The following is a 19,945-nucleotide window of genomic DNA, read 5'->3' on the forward strand; positions in this document are numbered from 1 at the left end:
CACCAGCAGCCTCGGATGGAATGCAGGGACTACTGGCCTCTTGGCTTGTAAAAGGACAGAGAGCAGGTTTGTTTGAGCTGCCTACCAGCTTTGTGAGTCACTTTCAGATAAAGGCTCTCAGAGAAGACTGGATGCTGCCTATGACATCAGAGTGGCAGGAGTCGGGACGCAGGTTCCTGTGTCGTTTCTGTCTTGTGCATGTGCAGAAAGTGCCTTTTTATGCAGTCTCACAATTCCAAACATGGTTTGTGGAGCTGGTGTCTTTCTGCAGGCCCCCATACCATGCCCTTCTTTGGGGCTGCACCTTGGCAATACAGAGCTCCTCTGATCGCCCTCAGCAGGCAGCCCCATCCCATACCTCACTTCTCATTCAGAAGGTGTTCGACAGAGATCCTACCACCTGCCAGGCTCCCCACTCCCTGGAGATTTTACTAGAACACTGCCTTGAACTTCTGCGATTTGTATGTACAGCTCACAGAACCTTAAGCGGACTCCTTCCACGGCTAAGGACTACCCTGAGATTCCATCTGCACATGCTACACAGAAAGCGTCTTCTACAGAGATATTAGCATACTGGCTGAATTGGACTAAATTCAATATTTTGCATAAAAATGCTCATTTTTGGCACGGTATTTCACTACTGATTACTGCTACATTCTGCCTGATCTCATCAAGAAATCAGCTAAGAACGCAAGGAGAGTTATGTTTGAAGAATGCTCAGCAGTTGGGATACATCCTGAAGTATCTAGTGGTGAAGTGGTATCCAGAGGCTGTGCATGGTAGTACAAGCCTGTAGTTCCAGCACACGAGAGGCAGAGGCAGGAGGATGCTGAATTCAAGGCCAGTCTGTCTTACAAAAGAAAAGATATGGCATATTGGGTATGGTTATGCTCCTGCAGATAAAAAACAAAGTGTAAGGAGGGAGGGGGGAAGAGTGAGTGTGTGTGTGTGTGTGTGTGTGTGTGTGTCTCCAAGGAAGGAAAAAGAGTTGAAATCAATGAGTAAGACACTCACAGTTAAAGCTGGTGATTATTTCTTCTACTGTGAATGTTTGTAAATTTGTTTTGAAAGGCTGAAAACAAACAACCCACGCTATCAGCTCTTTCACAGAACACGGAGCCATTTGAAGCTGAATGCCAGTAGCATGTGAAAATAGGGACCCGGTTTCTAACATGGGTACCAGGGCCACACCTGTGTGCATATGCGAGCTCTCTCTTTCACACACACACACACACACACACACACACACGAGTCTCTAAAGCTGTAGACTCCCATGTGACCCTCCTCAGAATTCTACTGGAAACATGGATCATTAAATTTCTTTGTCATAACTGTCAAAACCATGAAAAGCCTCACAAATCACTGGCTAAGTTGCTAATTCAAGTACTTTGTGCCTATTGTCTTCAGGAACCACGCGCCTTCCTTGTGTGTCAGCAAGGTACACAGATGCCTTCTGTTTACTCTGACAAGTCTATAAAGAGGGTATATAACCTTATCCCTATTCTACAATAATAATAATGACAGTGACAACTAGCATCTATTGAAGGCCTTCTTAGATCCCACGCAGCAGACCACAATACTTTATTTTGCTTAATCTTTACACAATGTTGTAGGGATTAGTATTATTTCTGTATTTGTTTTAAATGACAAGCAAAACTGAAGCCCATGGGAGCTAAGTTAGAGTTTGAGCAGAATTTCAGGGGAGACTTTATCTACATGGCCTGGCACCCTATTCAACCTATGTAACAAGCTCATTCCACCCCTGGGATACAAAGGATTTCTCACAGCCTGCTCCCTCCCAGGAGCGCAGGGTGATAGCTGAGAAGCTCTGATTGACCCACTGTGCTCCAAGGGGACATGGTCTAACACCCCTTCTCCAACTGTGATCTTGGTGTGGCTAATGAGAGGAAAGGATGGAAGGCTGAGTTAGAGAAAACAGGAGGAATGGTCTATGTCTGTGGATCTTGAAGTGGACAGGTACTTCGGAGGCGGCAGAGGAGTGTACGGCTGACTGCCAACGAGTTAGCACAGTCATTTGTATACTAAAGATTCTCTAATATTTAACCGAGGTGGGGGAATTGCTCTGCAGAGCCTAAACAGAACTGTTAACATGACAGAAGTCAGCATTAGCCATTTCAGAGCAATATGAACATTCCAATGGAACACCTATTCCGGACACCTATCATCCTCAGTGCTGGGTGTGGTCAGCTCAACCCCCTTGCCCCAGCATGTCCTGGGAAAGTTACTTTCAGGACACACATTCTTGGTTACTCCATGGAACCAAAACAGGTGCCAAAACGCATACACCTACATCCTAACTGGCTACACTTGGTGGAGAAGACCCTCAAGAACTACGAAATCGTCCCCATTACCACCACGTAATGCACCAAGCCTATGACTGACAGGTACTATGCTCAGCACTTTATGCATTTTCCCGCCAAACCGAGAAAACCAAAGCCACTGCAACGGAAGCCCACACAAGTTTCCCTGCCTCCAATGCTCCCCACTCACACTTCTGGAATAATCCCGGACGGATCTGAGCAGTAACCATGCTAAACAGGATGTCCTAGAGACAGCACAGAATCCAAGTTTCTACTAAGTACTTGCAGATTAACAGTCCTTTTAAAGAAAAAATAATTACCCTCCTTGCTGGCACACTGCTGAAGAGGGCCCGTTCTCCAGTGGGGGAGAATGCAAATCAGGTTCTTAGGCCTGCACAGTAGTGCCCCCTCCCCGCCCCTGACTCCCGCATCTCAAACCCTTGGAACCTACTCTAATTAACACCGCACAAGTCTGGTACTTTGGGCAGAGAGCTCAACCATAAACTGATTAGTATCCAGCTTTTGCCAAAGGCTCGTTTAAGACATCTGATAGCAGAGAGAGATGGCTTAATGTGCAGATTAACCGGCCCTTCCGCTCGGCTCTCTACGTTTCAGCCATACACTAAATTGGATCAACACAAAGCAACATTTGTTTCCTGAAGCAATTCAAGTTCTTTTAGGGAGAAACTCCTTTCCACACTTCCAGCTCATGCCCTCAGCTCTCAGAGAGAGTGGGTCTAAGGAACACCCATCTGAACAGTGACCGCGGGCCTCTGGTAAAAGAAAAGTCCAGAGCACTGTCATTAAATTATCCATTGCCCCCGAAATGAAAGAGCATGGGATACGTTCTTTGCCAAGGAAAAGTTTGCTTCACTGAAAGAGTTTATGTTTTCTTTCCTCAGAGAACCAGATCATCGCATCTTTTTGACTCAATTTCAAAACTCACAAGTTCACCAACCAATTCACCTGCACCTCCTCGCAGTATCCGGTCTTAGATTCTCTTCGCCCCTTTTGATCTTGATTATATTTTTATGACTGCTGCTTTGTTCTTCATTTTGCAGACCAACTTGTATCTTTTCCTGCTTCAAAGGGAGACACAAATCCTAGCAAAAGGCCTTTTCCTCACCCAGAATCCCCCGCCCTTGACTTTCCAGACCATCAATATCGGGCCCAGGCAGCATGATAGACCTGAGAGGACCCCGTGCAACCCTCACCAACCAGAACAAAGCTCTGAAGATGAGAACAGAATGCTGGCCATCTCAGGGGGTGAAGCTGATGTCCAGAGATGATCCTCACGTATGATGACAATGCTTAGGACAGACTCAACTCAGGCCATAATTCTAAGCCATTCCCAAACAAGAAGCAAGAATTTGCCACTGGGGGAAGAGTCCATCTTCCTAAGACGGCCAATATCACTTCCCATCTGTCCACTTAGCGCATATGGAGTCCTCCATCAGTGCCTGGAAAAGGTGAGTGTTCAGGAAATGGTCATTATATGTCAAGGGCCAAGCTGAGTGTTGTGTCCTATCTGCACAGGGAGTCAGATTAAGAATGTCCCTGTGAGCTGGGCAGTGGTGGTGCACACTTTTAATCACAACATTTGTGGGGCAGAGGCAGGTGGATCTCTGTGAGTTCGAGGCTAACCTGGTCTACAACCAAAGAGAATGAATGCCTCTATGATGAGAGTCCATGTCGACAACCCAGGATGATCTACACACTTAGTAGGTCATCTATTTTCCCGGCTTTTTTTTTTTGGGGGGGGGGGGTCACAGCTTCAGTACCCTATACAAGCTCCCAGCTGTACTTGATGGAATACACAAACATTTCTAGAGACAACAGTTAAGGTCGGCGGGCTGCCTCACTTTCTGGCAGACAGTGCGGTCTGCAGACTGTGACTAAAGCCCCGTGGCTGTGCTCAGGCCTGGGTCGTCTCCCAACAAGTGTCCAAGCAGCTGCAGAGCGTGAGTCACAGGCGGGGCAGGGGTGAATACTGGAGGGGAGGAAAGAGACAAACACAGCTGTTTTCCACAGTATTTACACTACTGGTGAATTCACGCGTGTGCAAGGGTCTCTAAATATTCTCAGCCATGGCCATGCCTGCATACCATTCTGGTTTTTCTATTATCTGTGGGTTGGGGCTGACACTTTCTCCCTATTTGGTGTGAAGCACGGGGAAGGTATGGGGTTCTATTGGAGTTCCCCTGCGCTGGAGACGTGCGCAGATGACTTTCACAATGGGGCTAGCGTGGCAGGGATAATAAAGGAGTCTTTCCCACAGTTTAGCCTCTTTATTTCTCTCAGTCTCTGGAGGAAACGTCACCAACAAATCCCTTCCAGTTACAAAGCCCGTTCCCTCCCAGAGCTTGCCCCTGATGTCTGACAGAGCCTGTACTTCCCCCAGGGTATGTGGGATCAATACACCAGGACTTCAAAGAAGCCCTCAAATTGAAGTGCAGGCAGAATTTTCAAAAAAAAAAAAAAAAAATCCTGGAGCTAGGATTCAGAAGTTGGTGGGGAGGGAGGGAGGGGAGAGAAAGGCAGAGTGGGAATTTGACAGCGCCACACAATGCACTCGGATCAGAGCTGCGAGGCAGATTCAACTCCAGAGATGAAAACTCTTCGCTTGGTGCTGACAACATCTGTTTTATTTTGAAGGTTGCTAAGGAGAGTCCTAGCTGGGCCAACACTGTTCCAGCTCAGGACTTCACAGTGCGCCTCGCGCAGGCTTCTGACTGAGGGAATGAAAGCTCGCCAGATAAGCCTGCTCCTTTGGCTTTCCAGATATCAAAGCACCACTTTGCTCACGGGGCTGACTAGCACCCCCACACCCGCTCACCCCTGTCTCGGCCCTGATTGGACTTTCCTTATGGCTTACTCTCTAACTCTCCCCCCTGACCCCCCTATTACCCATCCCTGCTCAAGAAAGGCTTGTTAGGGACAAACAGACAGGAGCTCATCCTCAGGCCAGCAGAGGCCCTCTATGAAGACAGAAGAACTACACAGGAGCTGAAGATGTGCACATGCAGGAGGAGGTTTAGCATTGGGCAGAGGGGGGGGGGTCATTTCCTGGCCTTTAAAGATCTGTGCTGCTTCCTTAAGGAAAAATCAAATGCCTCTGTCAGGCCCAAAGCACTGAAAACAGCAGAGCTGACCACAAGGCTGTCCCTGGAAAGTGGGCAGGAGAGGAGTGACTCGCACCCCTCAGGCCCATCCCTCAGGCCCATCCCTCCTGAGCCTAACTGCTATTTCAAGGCTTGATGAACGGCAGGAAGAGCTAGTAGACACTCCTCCCAGTGGGCAGACACACAGGAAAAAGGGATGAGAAAAGGTCACTACAGGAAATAGCGTCAAAGCTGGCAATCACACGTAAGACAAGGCAAAGACATGTAAGACACATGTGAAGACATGGCAGGAAGCACATGCATGATGAAATGAGGGCAGCGCATACATGACAAAGTGAGGACACCAGAGAGCACACATGGTAAAGCGGGGACAGCAGGGAGCACACACGTGATAGAGAGGACAATAGGAAGCATGCACGCACACACAGAGGATAAAGTGATAGGCAGCAGAACATGGATGATACTGTGAGGACAGCAGGGGATGTACATGATAAAGTGAGGACCGGTCAGGGAGCACATACGGTAAAGTGAGCACTCTCCAGGGAGCACACATATGACAAGATGAGGATACATCAGTTGATATATGACAAGGTAGAACAGGCCCACACCAGGGATCACATACATGACAAATGGGGGGCACTATGAGGACAAACCAGTCATCTTCCCGCATGTTACAAGCTGCTCTCAAACACGGCTGTCCCCCAACCAAGGGAGAAGCACCTGGGCTGGGAGCCTGAGGAGAGACAGTGAGTGGTTGGCCCCTACTGTAAATGCACCTGCAGAGAAAACCACAGTGGGCTTCTAGCAGAAGGGGTAGAAAACACATAAGCTGGAGGAGGTGACTGCTCTTTCTTGTGCTTTAGGAAGCACTAGCCCAGAGGAGAAATGCCCAAGGGACTAAGAAAGCAGAAGAGCATGGCCATCTCTTCCCTCAACAAAGAGCCACTGCAAAGAGCCATTCAGCTCAGCTCCCACAGGCAGGTGGCTCTCAATAACAAAGGAACCCACATTCTCCAGCAAGGGCACTGGAACAAACATCACCTATGCTTTTGCTTATTGGCCAGACTATTTCAGCCCATAGTGCTTCCCTCCAGCCTGGGAGCTGGGGAGCTCAAGGACACTCATCTGATTCAAACGTCTAAACGAGGCAGAATGCCCAGCCTACCCCAGGCTTCTTGAGTGCACGGGAAGGATTAAGCAGACAGCCTAAGAGGCCCTCTTCAAGTTACTCACCTAGCCAGGTCACGCTTACACTGGATGGGGCAGACATGGCCTCTGCCACCTTGTGCCAGCTCCTGTTGTGTCCAGGAGCCCAGAGGGCCACAAGGCAAAGGTAGTAGCCAGAGTTTTCTTTGCTAACATCTCGCACAAGTAGATGGTAGGAGCGGGTATCCACATGGCTGAGGGCAACGTGTGGTGAGCTGTGTACCAGGGAGTCACGGTCCAGCCGAGCCAGCATGTGGGAAGCCAGCAAGGAAGCATCAGGTGTCTTTCTGAAGTACCATGTCACCTCGGGTCGGATATCATCCACACGGTCTGTTGTAATGTTGCAAGAAAGGTCCAGGTCCTTCCCTTCAGCCACAGACACCGTCCTGGGCACAGCCAATTGCAGAGCTACAAGAGGAAACCATGTCTGTCAAGCGATCAAGTGATCTGCCCTTTCTAGACCCTCCCTTCTCCTTACCACCCTCTAGATCACCTCCTTTTAAGCTGATTTATAGCATTAAAATTAGAAGGCTTTGTGCAGTTGAAAGTGCTTGAGGAATAGTTAATGAATAAATTCATGACACACTAAATTGGTTTTGGAAAAGAGAAGCAATGAAAAGCAGCAAACACTTCTACTGCTTTCATGTGCTTACTGTACGTTAATCCTGAAAATAACATGAGGTGGGTGCTATTATGGCCATTCTATTGATGTGGAGGCTGAAGCGCAGTAGCTCCATGGTAGAGCCCTTCCCTAGCAGCACTGGCTCCTGCACCCTGAGGGTGGGGGTGGAAAACCCTACACTACACAGATGAGCCAGGAAAGCGAAACCAGACAATTCGCCTCTCCTCGTGAGTCAGACCTTTACGATGTGATGCATGCGGACTATCATTTCATTAGACACGCCCAGCTGAAAGTCAAGCATGAGACATACTCTAAGCCCCAAACCCAATGAGTTTTGCATTCTCCATGCTACCGTCCTCTCATGACTGTGGACATTGAAAAGTAAGCTATATTTAGGGGAGGCCTTGAAGTACTGGGTGCCAGAAACTCAAGGAAGGCCTTGTTTAGCATTCCATTGTCAAATCTTTCCAATGAAAATATTTTACTCTATTCAGGGAGTTTTTAAAATGTCGAACATCTGTAATCAGAGTGGAAAAATTCAAGTTACAATGATGCTCTGGGAACGATCACTAAATGACAGACAGCCAACTTCTCCCAGCAGAGTCAAAGAAGACACAGTTCCCACCTTCCAGCAGAACCCATTCAGCACCCACTGCTGTTACCAGGAAGCTCAGGGACAGGTGGTGGTATCTAAACCTGTTCCACCAAACACCAAACCCACTGCCCATGACCTCCGGCAGATATTGCTTCCACATAAATGTGTTCAAATCTTAACAATAGTTCAAACAACTATTTCAAGCCAAGTTCAACATCCATCCCAACACAGGACAGAAAATGAGGTGGACACGGTATTAGGAACGAGAGTTTCAAAGTCTGGTTTGTCCTTTCCTCTCTCCTCTTTATAGTTCGAGAAATGCATTCCTAGGGTCCAGTAATATTGGCAGCAATGTCTTTCCAGCTGTATAGTCTGCTTTGTCATTTTCTCAGTGAAAGTGGCTAAATATCTGTCCTATCGCTAACCATGGCTCCTAATAGTCCAGATTTAAAAGTCTGGCAATGGGAGGTGAAATAGAGCCAGGGGAGGAGAAGCAGTTCTAAGGATTCAGAACACAAGAGGAGATATGGACAGTCTGTGCCAGCCCAGGCTTTCTCCTGTAGAATATTGCTAAATCCTCAAGTTACATATAAGATTTGTCTCACAAGCAACTCCCACCATAGGAAGAATGTACCACATGGGTGACACAACTTTGCCATCTAAGGGGCTCTGAGCCGCCTGCAGTGCCACTGTGGTCAGAGTACAGGAGCAGGCACCTGTGACTAGGCACAGGTTGATAAAAAGCAAAAGACCACCCCTTGGCTGGGTATGGTGGGACATGTCTACAAAGCCAGCACTTGGGAGGCGGAGGCAGGCAGATCTCGGTGAGTAAGAGACAACCTTGTGAGTTTCAGGCCAGTAAGACCCTGTTGGAAAACATGAGTAAATAGAGAAAGAGGGCTATAATGATGGAGGGAAAGAGGAAGGAGGGGAGGGAGGGGGAGAGCACATACAAGTGAGTGCACAGCCCTCAAGCTCAGGGATTCTTAGCTTGCAGTGCACAGAGTCTGTGCATGTGGATGAGAAAATTCATACCTCTTTTTATTTTTATTAACCTTTGCTGATGTATTACTCATCTTTCCTTTGTGAAAGCAAGCAACAAGGCAGTATTGTATGGCCTATACCTGGGGCTTGGTCCTCGACAGAAATAACAGCTCTTCATACATCACTTTACAGGAGCTGTAGACATCTGAACCATCACTTGCATTCCCTGCTCCCTAGAAATTATGATGGTTGTGAGGCCTGCCAATACGGCTTATTATTCATGTGTTAATAATGAGGTATAATTTAGTGTAAAACAAATTTGTCTTAAAGATATTTTGATAACTACTTCAGTATAATTCTTTCCCCGTCACCTTATGTATTATGTTTCATGAATTAAGACAGTTTCGGGCTTCAAAAGACTGTCAAAGAGGCCCATCACACGCAAAAAGATCACAAAGTCAAGGATGCTGGCGCAAGCCTGATCCTAGCTCTTCTGGAAGCTGAAGCTGGAAGAACACAAGTTCAAGGCCAGTTGGAGTAACTTAGCAAAGTCCTACCCCAAAATAAAAAGGGCAACACAGCTAAGCAATAGCTGCTTGCCTAGCAAGTGGGAAGGCCTGGGTTCAACACCAGAAAGGTTGGCGAAGCCTCAGCCTCAGGATGGAGCTGCTGTGACCGAGGATGGAGCTGCTGTGACCGAGTCCTGAGTCCCCACCCTATAATTAGATGCTATGGGTTTGTGGTGTGTTAGAAACAAGCACCGCCTTTCCGATAGAAATTCCTCCATTAAGTGGTGAATTTGCTGCCAAGCTAAGCTCTTAGCTCGCCTGCCTCATTAAAATAGTTGCTTGGTGCACACTAAACAGCTAGAGGTTTCCTATGCAGATTCCAGACAATCACTTTGGCTAAAGAAGGTGACCTTAGTCCATCTGGAAAGTCATTTCTGCAGCCAAGGAGCCAAGGCCACACCTCGGCTGCCACAAGCCATTCATGAAGATACTCACACCCACTTTCAGATACAAGGAATGCTGTCCAGAACCATGCAAGTTACAAAAACAATCACTGACCATAGCTTCCTGCTTTTCTTCCCAGGGAGCAGAGGAGGCCACACACTCATTCCAGCGAATGAGTCTAGCCAAGGTCTCCCAGGAAGCAGACTGCTATCTGAATATACTGGGCTCCTAGACAACCAAACACTCCCAGCGATCCCTAGCAGTGACATTAACCTGCAATGCTTTCTTTGTACTTTCTGTTCTTCCTGAAGCGACAGGCTCCAGTGACCAGGGATGAAGCCTGCAGTAGCTCTGAGCCCAGGGCCCAGCACAGTACTGAAATCAGAAGGCTCTCTACCAATGCTTGTGCAACACTAAGTCAGTAAGAGTTTTTTCTTTCTGTTTTTGTAGACTTCTTAATATGCCTTTTCTATCTTGTTTCTGTAGTTGAAATTTTTTTAAAAGGAGGTGTATTTGCAAATTATTAGACAAAAATTAATTTATATGGACCATGGCTGAACTTTCTGAAATATGTATGCCATAGGAAGCAAGAAGAAGCCTCATCCACAGTTTGTCACCTGGCTGATGGGGGTGGGAAGGCAGGTCCAGGGTGTGCACCTTAGCAGAGGTTTGGAGTTATCCACACACAACCCAATAGCCGTGGGGAAGGCACACCCAGGGATTCAAGGAAATAGTACACTAGCAAAAGCTAAAGTAGCAAGAGTGAGCGAATCCACCCACACCCCCAGGGAACATTAGGTGGGCCCTGACAGGACACATTCTTAACCTGTGAGTCAGAAAGGAACCTTCCCATACAAGGTAAGCAAGAGCCCAGATTCACTAGAATCGTCCCAAGCTACCAAAACCACTCTGCTCCCCTTCCCCAATGAGGGAAAGCGGGGTTCGTCCTTTTCTGGTCTAGTCCTATATATGTTCACTGATTCCAATCAGCGAGGGACAGATTTTCAAACCCTCACCTGTCGGCTGGATCACCACGGTGGCCACTTCCACAGCTTTTTCTTGGATTTCTTGCCAGCTGCCCTGCTCTGTGATCCACTCACTGACCACACACCTGTAGGAACCCTGGTCTGCAGAGAGTGCCCGGGCCACGGAGAGGCGGTAGGCGTCGCTGCCCACTGTGTCCAGGCGTATATCCCCACTGTGGTAGCGCTGCTCATAGCCAGGGCCTGGGTGAAACCGGCCCTCGTGGATTAGGGATAGGATGTTGCGGTGCACTGGGCCCCGGTGCAGTTCCCAGCGAAGCGCCAGGTGAGTGTGCAATGGTGACATCGTAGTCGCGACACATCGCAGCTCGAAAGGTTCTCCCTCACGTAGGCTCAGACCTGGAGGAGGCCGGGAGCTGGGGCCCACCACCAGGGCATCTGCCAGCACTGTGAAGAACAGAGGGAAGAGGTCAGTCAGTGGTCACCATTGGTCCTACCCCATGAGGAAAGAATAGGCTAGCTTCCAGGACTCTGGCTTTGAGCCCTGGCAGTTGCCCAAGAAAGATTCCTCATTCCAATTCCTGGTTCTAAAGCCTAGATACGCAAGTCATCTGTTCTGACCCACCCACAATCTCAACTGGTGTTCTGACTTAAGAAAACAAAAAGAAAAATGAGACAATAAATAAAACTCCATCCAGCTAAAATGGGTTTGTGAGCGCTTCTGTCGCCATGGTGCAGGTTTACTTTGCTCTTCGTGCCTCAGTTTCCTAGAAAGGAGGATGATGACTGTACCCACTTCACAGAACCAAGAGTCCAGGAAGTGACAGAGCAGCACCCGGAGTGGCAAGACAGGGCTGTGCATGGAGCTGCAGGACAGGACAGTGCATGGAGCTGCAGGACAGGGCAGTGCGTGGAGCTGCAGGACAGGACGGTGCATGGAGCTGCAGGACAGGGCAGTGCGTGGAGCTGCAGGACAGGGTGGAGCCTGGAGCAGCAGGACAGGGCTGTGCATGAAGCTGCAGGACAGGGTGGTGCATGGAGCTGCAGGACAGGGCGGTGCATGGAACAGCAGGACAGGGCAGTCCCTGGCACCAGGATGAAACAGACTGACAAGATGCCCAAACAATCCTTTGGTTGGGACATGGGGCTGAAGGAGGGAGCCTGCAATCTAGAGACAAGTGACTCAAGATCTCCAGGGAGAGGTGACGGCAGGGGTTGCCTGTGGCGCATGTCCTGGGCAGGGTAGATCCACAGGACAGGAAGGGGCCACAAAATACTGAAGGCTCTACTGCTAATTCTTAGCACCAACGGGAAGAAGCCACCACTGCTCCGGTCTTGAAAAGAGGATGGGTTCAGGAGAAGTGACAGTGATGGGGCTGGTGATCTGGTAAGAGGAGGGGGGGTGGGCTGTCTACCAAGGGCTGGGAAAATCTTCCAAGCTCACCAGGGACATCACAATTCCTCGTCTCCTTGGTACACACTCAGAAAGGGATTACTCCAGGTACCAGAACGTTACTGCTTTAGAAGAACACTCACATAAGCGCATCCCTTCTACAAAACCAAGATCGTGGCCTCCATTACACACACCAGTCTGTGAGTGTAGCTAGCATGGCGTCTTTCTCAAGGCCAGTTCCTCACTGAGCAACCTCAAGGTCCATGAAGCTGAAGGCCAGATAGATGCTGGACCACATCTAGCTCCTGCCAGAGACTGCACCTGGGCAGCCAGCCAGCCTCTCTCACACTATCCTCCTGCTCTCCTGAGCCAAGAAAAGTCTCCCCTTGCCTCCCTCACCTCGAAGACTAGTGAAGAAACAGGCAGATACAGGTTCTCTCACCCTCTGCTTCTTACAATAAATCAGAGTGTATCTGAGCTGAGGGAGGGGGAGCTGGTACTACTTAACTCAGGGCAAAAAGGTAAAGTCAGGATTTTTCATTCCCTAATTCTAGAAGTCAAACCCAAGGCCTTGCCTATCTAGGCAATTACTCTGGCACTGAACTTCCGAGTTTCTTATGCCCCAACCCCTAGATGGAGTCTTGCTATGCAGCTCAAGCTGACGTTGACCCACAATATCGTTCTGCCCGGCTTTCAATCCTCTTGCCTCGGCTTCCCAAGCGCTAGGTTTATAGGTGGGTGCTAACATACCCACCGACATACTATACCTTTTATGGGAAGATGGAAGAGGTAGACTGGGTGGCTTAATGCTTTGGCCCCTACTTGACAGACGTGGCTGACATTTCATCCCCTCGTGGTTTGGTAAAGGACAGCAGTAGCTGAGCCAGAGCCACAGCAGTCTTTACCAACCATGACAAAGGGTGGGGGCCTACATTCGCCCACTCCCTTCTGTTATAATTTCCTGACTTTCCAGGTAATTATATACACACCTGCCCTAATACAACTATTTTCAGAAACAAGGCAGGGCCACAAATAAATGTACAATTAATAACAATAAGAATGTTTTCCGTTTTGTTAGCCTCAAATTGAAATAGCTTCTTCTTGCTCATTCACTAATGAGCTATGTCATTTTAAGCAAGTAATTAACCTATGTATTTCCATCTCACGAGTGAATTATGAAAATAGCCTGTCCTAGCTTCTTCATTTGGATTCGGATAATTGAAGGCGTGTGCAAACCCAACAGCACTTAGAAGGTGAGGAAAACCCAAACTCAAAGCATTCCAGATGCCTATGATGTCAACTTTGCACAGTTGGGTTCATGAAATGGGAGTAACCATGTGGTTTGATCATCTATATATAGCAAGTACAAAACTCTGATGCAAACAGGTATTCACTCATGAAGGTCCCAGAGAAAAAGACATGAACTTTGAAGTTTCAATTTCTCCCATAAAGCTGAACCTCACAGTCATGCCTTCCAGCTTGTCTGTAAGCTGAATACTAGCAACGACACAGTTGGAGAGGCCTGGCATAGGTTAGCCTTCCTGTCCCCACACCTTTTAAGGCTCTGTTGGACACAGGAAGCTGAGGCACGGACTGAGCCAGGAGCCATTTGGCTGACAAGTGGCAGACCCAGGAGCCGACTGCACATGCAAGCTGGCTTCAGAGTTGGGCTCTCACAGGTGACCACACCACAGTGCCTACAATTCACTGGCCATAGCATGTGTCAGAATTACACTGGCAAAGGAGAAGGGGCTCTCAGGGGTCACTTGGCCCACCCTCCGCCTATCATCAGGTAAGACACCATCACTGCGACGGAGCGGGGAACTGAGGGGTGTCCTTGCAGCAGCAGAACAGCAAAGGAAGGTCCAGCACCGTGTGAGAGCTCTACCTTTAACCTGCACTGTATCCTCATAGTTGCCCTGGACGGTGGCATCTGTGCTCGGGGTTGAGCACTTGTAGTGGCCTTGGTCTGAGGGCTGGACATTCTTTACATGCAGTTCCACGGCATCGTTGGCGGTTCTCCTCAACAGGATGTCGCCCCGCTGCAGCCGCTCCTGGTACAGCTGTGCTGGGAAGCCCACTTCCCAGGTGCTGGCGAGCTCCACGAAGCTGCTCCCCGAAGATGAGAAACTCCAGTCAAAGTTTTGCTCGCTGGGGCCATCGTAGTCGCTGACGTTGCAGGGGATCACCAGCTCGGTGCCCACCACCCGAACCAGGCTGCCTGCAGGGACTCTCACCACGCGCCCGCGACAGACGGCTGTAACGAGAGGGAATGAAAGGTGGACCATTACTCAAGGAGGGCCTTCTTGGTATAAAAGCGACATCTGCAGGATGCTCCTGCTCAGGGGCCCAAGGGCAGAATGTGGCATCTCTAAGAAAAAGGACCCCCATAGAAGAGGATTAAGCCATTCCTGAAATTATAGGTTGGAAGTAGCACCCTGAAATGAATGCCTTCCACACAACCAGTTTCCCAGGGCTGGCAGGCAGACTAAATATGAGAAGAGGGCTAACCATGGCCTCGGATAGCTCTGTCTTCCACCGTTAGCATTTCCCACGCCATTGTCCTGCAGTGAGAGCAAAGGCTCGCTGCGAAAGGACACAGAGCAACACATATTTACGTTTCTGCCCATCACACACCAGCCTTCACCCCAGAGACCGTCCCCAAGACCTGATTTATAATGACGGATGCCAATTCTCAAATCCTCGAGCAGCCTGCTGATAAAATGATTTAACTCCTGTTATCTGACATTGGTTATAAATTATTTTTAAAATATGACAATTCCGCCAAGTATTAATTTTCTATTTTCTGGCTCATTTCCTTCTCTCTACTCTTCACCCTGATCTAAATTCAGAAGGCTGATGGGGAAGCTCGGAGGGAGGGAGACTGCCTGGTGCTGTCAGAAATACAGCAGCTTGTGGTGGGAAAGGAACGCAGTGGACAGAGCCGACGGCCGGCTGACAGTACCTGCCAGGGGAGCCTGTGGTCCATAGAACTCTGGGGCAGGACCCTCAGCGACAGGCACCTGCCTGTCCCTTTAGAAGGTCTCACTGCAATGAACTTCCCTTCAGCACGATTTTGTAGAGTTTATGACCTGGATTTTGAATTTCCATTTAGACCAAACAACTAACTGTACCCCCAATCTTGACATTCTACAAACAGGTGCAACAACGAAACAAGGAGACCAGAATCAAATCTCTCTTAGCTTCCTTGGTTGCAAAATAAGACGGTTATCAATGAGTTAATAAAGCAAAACGTTCAGCTGAAGAGTTCTCTCTGTAACATACGTTCAATATGATGGGGCTTTCTATTGTCGCTATTGGATTCCTATCATCTGTTATGAGTTGATCTGTGGGCCTCACGCAAAATCCATATGCTGAATTCTGAAATCCAGTATGTCAGAACACAGCCTTAATTGGGAATAGGGTCACAGGAGATGTCACCAGGCAAGCTGTGATGTGGTCATATGGCATAGGGCAAGCCTCTGAGCCAATGTGACGGGCGTCCTTAAAAGGGAGCTAATTTGGCCACACGGGGAGAACCCTGCACACAGTGATGAAGGGAGAGAGAAAGGTGATGCATCCTGACTAAGAACACCACAGACTGGCAGCCAGCCAGCACAGGCTGGGAGAGGCAGGCCCAACCTCCCTCCCCAGCCTTGCAGCAGACTCTGGCCACCTTGCTTTGACCTCTAGCTTGTAGGGAAAGGGGTCTGTTGTTTAAGTCACCTGGTCTGCAGCATAGTTCCCAGGAACCCAGCACACAGGGGCTGCTTGTTTATTGCTGGTGTAATTCATGTTCTCAAACTCTGGCCGCCTATTAGTGGATTCCAAAATGAATTTATAGTGGTTGTGTGAGCTTTTAGAAAGAGCATTTTAAATGAAGAGAAGCGATTAAAGAGCAATGCACTTGGTAAGGGATAAATATTGCTATATACTGCACTTTGTTAGGTAAACATAGGTATGCATGAAGCAGATGATGATGAAAACCTAGCATAAATTTGGGTCAGGGTCGGGGGGAAAAATAGTTGAGGGCCATTTTGTAAAACCTCACTCTAGTTTTCTCTAACCTCAAAAGCATTATCAATTATCACTTCCTTTGGGAAAGGAGAAAAGAAGCAACTGTGTAAGAGAAATATTGACAGACAGTGTGTGAGACACTGTTCGCATAAGGGGACTTTTGTAGTTTAACGTAATTTGCCCCCCCTTCCCCATAATCTCATAGGGAGTGGCACTATTAGAAGGGTACAACCTTGTTGGAGGAAGTGTGTCATGGGAGTGGGAGGCTTTGAGGTTTCCCATGTTCAGGATATCACCGGGTGTCTCAGTCGACTTACTGCTGCCTGCTCCAGCACATTGACCTGCATGCCGTCATGCTCCCTCCACCATGCTCCCCATCATGATGATAATGGAATGAACCTCTCAAACTGTAAGCCAGACACCCCCATTAAATGTTTTCTTTATAAGAGTTGCTGTTGTCATGATGTCTCTTCACAGCAATGACAACCCTAAGACAGGGACCAACTGTCTTCCTGTTCGAGCTGAGCTAGGGGCAGGCCCGAAACAACTTCCAACTAAGAGAAGCTGCTGAACCCCAAATTATATCATTGCCCTTAAAAATCAAATAAAGTCGGGCTGGGGGACTCTACTAGAGTTCTTTTGCATGAGGGAGGGGTTGGGCTCCACTCCTAGCTCTGACAATTAAGCTAAATAAATAGTAAGTAAAATTAAATGAAGTATCATATGCTTATAACACAGTCCAGAAGTTAAGAATCACTTGAATTTAGGAGTTGGCAGCTCCTTGACATTGCAAGACCCTGGCTCAAAAAGAGTGCCTGAAGGATATGGTGGCATTTCCTGAGAGGTAACCATAGTACCGAGGGAGACGACTCAATCAATGAAACACTCGCCATGCAAGCATGGGGAACTGAGTTCAGATTTCCAGTGCCCACATGAAAAGCTTGCACAACTGTAACCTAGTGTGTTGGGGGGGGGGGTGAGGTCGGGATGGATACAAGTGAATCCCTGGGGCTTGCTGGTCAGCTTCTGTCTAGCTATGTGGTGGGAGACCTTAACCCCCCAAATGTGGAAGGCCATTGAGGAGGACATTCAATACATACCTATGGCCTCCATATACACATGGACACATGTGCATGCATACCTGAATACATGGAAGCTCCCACCCCAAAATATGTACGCATACATACACTGCATACACATACACATTGCACAGGTAGAACAAGAAACAACAATGGGACCATGATCGCCACTCTGCTCCAGCCCTCACCCCCGGGTCATGGGAAGGTTCAAAAGAACCAGTACAAGGAACTCATAACAGCACCGGGCATGCGGTGAGGATCTCGGATAACGCGTGAGGTGGGTTACCTCATATCAGGCACCGTGCAAGGCTCAGAAAAGATTTTCCAAATGGGTAAATATTTCCTATTTCTACCCCTTGGCAAAAAGTTGGCTCCCAGGGCCTTCAGGCCTGAGCCTACCTTCCTTCCGAGGTTTCTATCTTTATTCCTAGTGCCTGGATGTTTGGAAAGGGATCCAGCTCATTAGCTCTCAGTTCTCCAAGCTTTCTTGAACATGGCTACCATTAAACACACGAAACCTGGCATCCCATGGATCAGAATTCTTTTTCAAGACTTATTTATTTTCACTTAATGTGTATGAGTATTTTGCTGACTTGTATATCTGTACACTATGTGCTCGCCTGGTGTCTGTGGAGGCCAGAAGAAGATGTGGAGCCTGGAGCTCCTGGATCTAGAGTTACACAGTGGTGAGATGGCATGTAGGTGCTGGAACCAAACCTGGGGCCTCTGGAAGAGCAGCCATTGCTCTTAACCATTGGGCCATGTTTCCAGTACTATGGACCAGAATTCTTCAATGGTTGCTTATCATATATGGCAGAACTGTCTCCCAGTAACCACCCCCCCACACACACACACATACTGTGGCTACCCTGGTCCAGGTTATTACCTCTGACCATCATTACTGAAATAACTCCCTAGCTGGTTTCTTGGTTTTCGACAAAGCAATCTTTCAAAAACAAACATTTTTTCTCAGCGCCAAACTCTCTAGATGAGTGGTCTCATCACATTCCAAATCCTTACCTTGTTTCCTGAGCCCTAAATTCTGTTCCTCTCCCTTCGTGACACTCAGCTGTGCTTAACTCTGACGATTTCCTTAAACAGGCGACAGACAGTCTAACTTCAGGGCTTCTAAGAATGAATTTTTAAAAATATGCGCACGTGTGTGGGGGAGTACCCATGGAGGATGGACCCACCAGAACCCCCTGGTCGGGCAGTTGTGAGCTCCTAACATGAATGCTGAGCACTGAACTCAGGAAAAAAAAAATAAACAAACCCAAACAAAAGGAGAATAAAAAACAACCTCTTCAGGCCATGTACCTGCTGGTTCTTCAACCAACCTTTCCCCATCCCCTAATATGGTATCTCCCGTTTTTATTCACAGCAAAACTTAACAGCGGTCACTAATGTATCTTGTATGCACGCATCTGTTCTTATTTATCATCTCTCTCTACTCCCACGAGGAGCACTGTGTGTCTAAGCAGAGCCTGGTGCCCAAGCTATCCAGTCAGTATCTCCAGCATGGAAGACACACACGATTCTTCCTAACCTGGCCCAAGCGACCACTCTAGCTCCCTGCCCCCCAACATCCTTCCCCACTAATGCTTATACTTCAACAAAGCCAAACTACCTTCCTCTCTGGAAATACCACCATGCCCTGTGGTACCCAGGCTCTCGGCTTCACTGTCTCCTCCAGGCAGCATGCCTTCCCAGCAATCCTCTTGCCCAGAGGAGGCTTCAGCACTGCCTTCTCCTCAGGGAGGCATGCCCCTCTCCCGGGACCACTCACACACTCCTTTCTCAACTTCTACTGCAACCTGGGCAAGGACCTGGATGGAAACTTTGTCACAGTGCCACTGGGAAAGGAAACAGTAGCAGAGGATGCCTGAAAGCAAATTTTAATCTGAAAACCTATAAACCCAAGCAATGTCATGCATGCAAGAACCAGGGTGTCCTCTCATCTGAGCATAAGAAAGATTCAAGACTTTGGTAGCAGAATTTCAATTCGCCAGCAGCAATCTGGTATTTAGTACAGATTTCCCTTAATATTGTTAAATAGCGGCAACGATACTTAAAAATAAATATAACTTGTAAAAGAGAAAGCATATGGCTTTTCTCAAATCAAGAAGAATATCTGCAGAGCCACATTTGCCAATTTTTGTCACAACCTTTGCTAACAGCTGATAACTGAGGGAAAGAGGAAAAGACAAGTTTCTTCCGAGTTCCCAAGAGCTACCAGTATTTCAAATTAACATTTCTGATCCTAAACAATGTTACCATGACTCCACGTAAAAATGTCTTTGATACTGGGCAGTGGTGGTAGCACATGCTTTCAATCCCAGCACCAGGGAGGCAGAGGCAGGCGGATCTCTGAGACCGAGGCCAGCCTGGCCACCTAGCTCCATCTCTGAACGGCACGGAAAGGTGGAAGGAGAAAATCCACTCTACAGGTTGTCCTCTGACCCCCACCTGCATGCTAAGGCACACCTGCCCACACACAAGCAGGAGGATACACAGTAGTGAACAATGATTTAAAGGAAAAGAATTAAAAAAAAAAAAAAGAATGAAGGCTTCATTTGTTTCTTAGGGTCAGTCAAAGAAACATTTATATGAAAGCCATTTAAAGTTTGGTTTGTTTTATATTCCAGACTGGCTTCAAACTCACTATCCTTA

At 48.1% G+C, this 19,945-nt stretch overlaps 1 protein-coding gene across 2 annotated transcripts in view; it reads right to left on the reverse strand.

The window, feature by feature from the left end:
* The window catches only part of Ptgfrn (prostaglandin F2 receptor inhibitor), a 70,155-nt gene that overhangs the window by 25,710 nt on the left and 24,500 nt on the right, over positions 1 to 19,945 (reverse strand). For both annotated transcript variants that reach the window (XM_050157542.1, XM_050157541.1), the window contains 3 exons: positions 14,068 to 14,436; positions 10,820 to 11,233; positions 6,677 to 7,057 (listed from right to left, as the gene is read on the reverse strand). In XM_050157542.1, the coding sequence (XP_050013499.1) occupies positions 6,677 to 7,057; positions 10,820 to 11,233; positions 14,068 to 14,436 (1,164 nt within the window). The remainder of the gene's footprint in view (positions 1 to 6,676; positions 7,058 to 10,819; positions 11,234 to 14,067; positions 14,437 to 19,945) is intronic.

Source organism: Alexandromys fortis, unplaced genomic scaffold (assembly GCF_014885135.2).
Source record: "Alexandromys fortis isolate MF-2015 unplaced genomic scaffold, M_Fortis_MF-2015_v1.1 scaffold_78, whole genome shotgun sequence".
NCBI lineage: Eukaryota > Metazoa > Chordata > Mammalia > Rodentia > Cricetidae > Alexandromys > Alexandromys fortis.